General features: G+C 39.3%; 1 gene segment (V, D, J or C); it reads right to left on the bottom strand.

Annotated features, from left to right (window-relative positions):
• Nucleotides 1-1,775: 1,775 nt before the first annotated feature.
• Nucleotides 1,776-2,760, bottom strand: LOC134760129 (T cell receptor alpha variable 1-1-like). The segment is given in 2 exon segments: nt 1,776-2,083; nt 2,422-2,760. Coding segments are annotated over 2 exon segments (402 nt in total).
• Nucleotides 2,761-4,248: the final 1,488 nt, after the last annotated feature.

Below are 4,248 nucleotides of genomic sequence, written 5' to 3'. Positions count from 1 at the left end.
GACTTTATCTCCTTCTTGATTTCAATGAAGCACTTGAAATTTTTTTCATTTTTACAAATAACTCACATGTTAAAGGTCATTTGCCTCAGTGTTAGATTCTCCATCCAAATGTTCAGTATCTTTCTGATTTTATATAGGGTCCCACTATAGACACAGCCACATTTGAATAATTTGAAAGACTGAGATTCTTTGGATAACTTGACTTTCAGTCTTATAACTATCCAATGTTATACATCCCTTATTCAGCTGATGATTAATTTATATTATAAAATTATAACAAGCACGGGCCATCAGCATTGCTTACATACATCTCAGCTCTCTTCCTATTAAAGACAATGAAGCTGAGTTCTGAGGGTCAAATGTATTTTCCCTGTGCTTTCAAAGTCTGCTAAAACATCTATTTATTCTCTCTCTTCACAAGAACATAAGCAACCTCAGTGCAGGTATGGTTTATTTAGTGATGCACCATAGCAACTGAAAGAGTGCCTAGCACATGTAAGTATTCAATAAAACATTTGTTGAGTGAAAAACATCCACTTTACCTTTCTACTCCCTACCACCAAGTCCCTCTTATTCTGTTTACCCCAAAATGAGTCATTAAAAATTAGCTAATAGAGATCAGCGCGGTGGCTTACACCTGCAATCCCAGCACTTTGGGAGGCTGAGGCTGGTGGATCACGAGGTCAGGAGACCGAGACCATCCTGGCTAACACGGTGAAACTCCTCCGTCTTTACTAAAAATAGAAAAAATTAGCCAGACGTGGTGGCCGATGCCTGTAGTCCCAGCTACTCAGGAGGCTGAGGCAGGAGAATGGCGTGAACCCGGGAGGCGGAGCTTGCAGTGAGCCGAGATCGGGCCACTGCACTCCAGCCTGGGCGACAGAGCGAGACTCCATCATAAATAAATAAATAAATAAATAAATGTACTAAAGCCAAAAAAGAATTCACCTATGGGGAAGAAATTCTGCATTGCCCTCTAAGGACAAACTATATAGGCTGAAATGTTTAACAAACTTCAAAAACATTTAGGATAGCACACAAAAATTACAATTCAGTAAAAGAAAATCTTTAAACTGAATATTTTATATTACTGTTCTGTCCATTATCCAGTGCTTTTACAGGAATTCCCTCCTGACCAACTCCTTCCACGCTTCACCCCCACCTCATTGCGTGACCTCACTCTTCTGTTTCACAGAGAAGAGCTCTCCATGATCTTCTCTTCACCCTCTAAGTCCACAGCCCCCACACTCTCCAATATGTTGGATAAATCCACCAAGAAATGTTAAATAATATCAAAATTATCACTCAGGTAAATACAAAAATGAGGACATATTTGACATAATTAAGTGAAATCGTACTATCTCAAGCTGAGGAATTTGCATTTACTTCACAAATGTCAGAGCCTCCCAAGGATACATGAATATGAATGTAACTTACTACTGCATAAACTACAGCACTCACCAAGGGATCCTTCCCTTGTATAAAAAAGCTTCCTCCAAAAGTAAATTCCATCTTCCATACGTGGAACCACAGGATACTGGAGGCGTAAATAAGCAGGAGGAAGGGGAAAAGAAGAAAGAGAGAGAGAGAAAATAGTTTATCCTTCTCTTTAGCAATCAATGGTTCGGAAAATAATGGGGTTCAGTCTCAGAGCCCTATGCTACATATTCTAAACAAGCTTAAAATTAGACGGTAAGCAAATATACACTCAGGAAGTTCTAGAACTTCTCAAGCCCACCTGTACTCCACTGGTTGTCTTCTGAATTTTGGCACAGTTAAGGAGGCCTCATAGTCACTGTGTCTCTCACAGCGCAGAAGTAAGAGGCAGAGTCTTTCATCTGGAGCTCCTGTAGAAGGAGGTAACCGTAACTATCAGAGCGACTAAGGAATGAAGAAAAATGACCTCTCTCCTCCAAACCATCCAGAGTACTGTAAGAAAGAAATGTGGGTGCTCCGCCATCATGTTGCTGGTACCAGGACAGCCCATAAAATCCAGATGTCTGGTATGTGCAGTTTATCTGGACAATGGCTCCTTCCACAGCTGTCACTTCAGAGGGCTGCTCAAGGCTTTGTCCTGCAGTGCCTATGACAAGATACATGATTGTTACTAGGGCAGCACTCCCAGAAGCCCCATCATTATTAAAAATGATGTTTCCTCCAAAAACTATTGAAATAATTTTTTAAATGATGCTTCCATGTGGTCACAAAAGAACTGCCATTGATGGGAGAATTTCTTAGACTGAAATAAAGTGTTGCAGTAACAGCAGCAGCAGTAGTAACAGGAAGACAATTAGCACCACATTAGGAAAATGCATATTCAGGAAATACTCTCATTACAAATGTCAAAATTTGCAATAATTTAGCTGAAAGGAAATTGTTTTGAAAATTCCTAGCAGCATTCGCTATTAGATTGAGACTTACCTCCCATCTTCATGGAAACATAAAGAAGGAAAGCTCCCCACATCTGCTGCAGGATACCACGAGCCGGGCACTGCATCCCCGGTTCCTGAGCCATTGGAGTCTGCAGAAGGTAGACACTTCATGTGGGTGAGGGAAGGAAGCTCGGTCTGGATGCAAAACCCAGTAGAAATACAAGGGGAGGAGCTTCTTTCTTGAAGGGATGAGTTTAAGCTTCCTTCCACTGGAGCAGCTATGGTTTCCCTTACAGGAGTATCTTTACATGAACATTTTCTACTGATAAATCCACAGGTTTTAAGCTGGGCACAGTGGCTTATGCCTGTAATCCCAGCTACTCAAGAGGCTGAGGTAGAAGAATCCCTTGAGGCCAGGAACTGGAGACCTGCCTAAGCAACATAGTGAGGTCCCTATCTCCAAAAAACAATCCACACATTTTAATCCAAGTGATTGTGGTGAACGTCGAACATGCAAAAAACAGAGAAAACAAATGGGAACATAAGGCAAAGTCAAAACCAGTCAATTTGACCATACTAACAGTTTCCTTTCTCATGACACAACAAAATGAAATCCAGGATCAATTAGAGATGCAGTGTGTGTGTGCATATACCAAATATTGTTTATTTGTATGTCATCTATATTTTGAAAGCTAGAAAGAGAAGGAAATTTACCTACCATTTAAGTGTGCTTACAACAGCTAATATAGAAATAATCTTCAATATATTCAAAAGTTGCAGAGTGATGAGTATTGAATGACATTTTTATCATAAACTTATGTACATATGCATAGAGTTTTAAAAGTGTGAGGATATACTCAATAAACTACTAACATTGGTTATGTTAGGGGTTACGGTGGAAAAGTTGAGTAAGTTCATTTTTTTTTGTACATCCCTACATTGGTTAATGTTAAAATAGACATGTTTGATTATGTAATTTTTTTAAAAACTTAAGGAAAGAAGAGAGGTATAACAGGAAAAAAGAGCTGCGAGCAGTGGCTTACACCTATAATCCCACCATTTTGGGAGGCCAAGGCAGGCAGATCACTTGAGGTCAGGAGTTTGAGATCAGCCTGGTCAACATGGTAAGACCCCATCTCTACTAAAAATACAAAAATTAGCCAGGCGTGGTGGCATACGCCTGCAATCCCAGCTACTCAGGAGGCTGAGGCAGGAGAATCGCTTGAACCCAGGAGGCAGAGGTTGCAGTGAGCCGAGATCAGGCCACTGCACTCCAGCCTGGGCCACAGAGTGAGACTCCATTTCAAAAAAAAAAAAAAAATAGAGGAAGAAAGATCTGAGAAAAAAGGAGGAAAACAGAGAGGAAAAAATGAAAACTTCAACAATATGTTAAACTATTTATCAAGATGTCTCAGAAAGAAATTTCTTATATCTAAGAAATTTTTTCATACCTATTTTTCATACCTATTGGCCTCTCATTAATACTATTTAATATCAAAGGTGGCTACAATTAAAGAAAGACCTATAATAACAAGTGTTGGCAAGAATGTGGAGAAGTTAGAAACTTCATACATTGCTGGTGGAAATTTAAAATGGTGCAACCACTTGGAAAACAGTTTGGTAGGTCCTCAAAACATTAAACATAGATTTACCATGCGACCCAGGAATTCTAGGTATCTATCCAAAAGAAATAAAAACATATGTTCACACAAAAACTTGTACATAAATGCTAATAGCAGCATTATTCCTACTAGCCAAAAAGTGTAAACAACTGAAATGTCCCATCACCTGATAAACTGATAAAATATGGTATATCCATAAAATGGAATATTATTCAGCCATTACAAGGAATGAAGTATTAACTACATGCTACAAC

The sequence above is a fragment of the Pongo abelii genome, chromosome 15 (assembly GCF_028885655.2).
Source record: "Pongo abelii isolate AG06213 chromosome 15, NHGRI_mPonAbe1-v2.0_pri, whole genome shotgun sequence".
Classification (NCBI taxonomy): domain Eukaryota; kingdom Metazoa; phylum Chordata; class Mammalia; order Primates; family Hominidae; genus Pongo; species Pongo abelii.
This window is presented reverse-complemented; position numbering and strand designations above follow the sequence as displayed.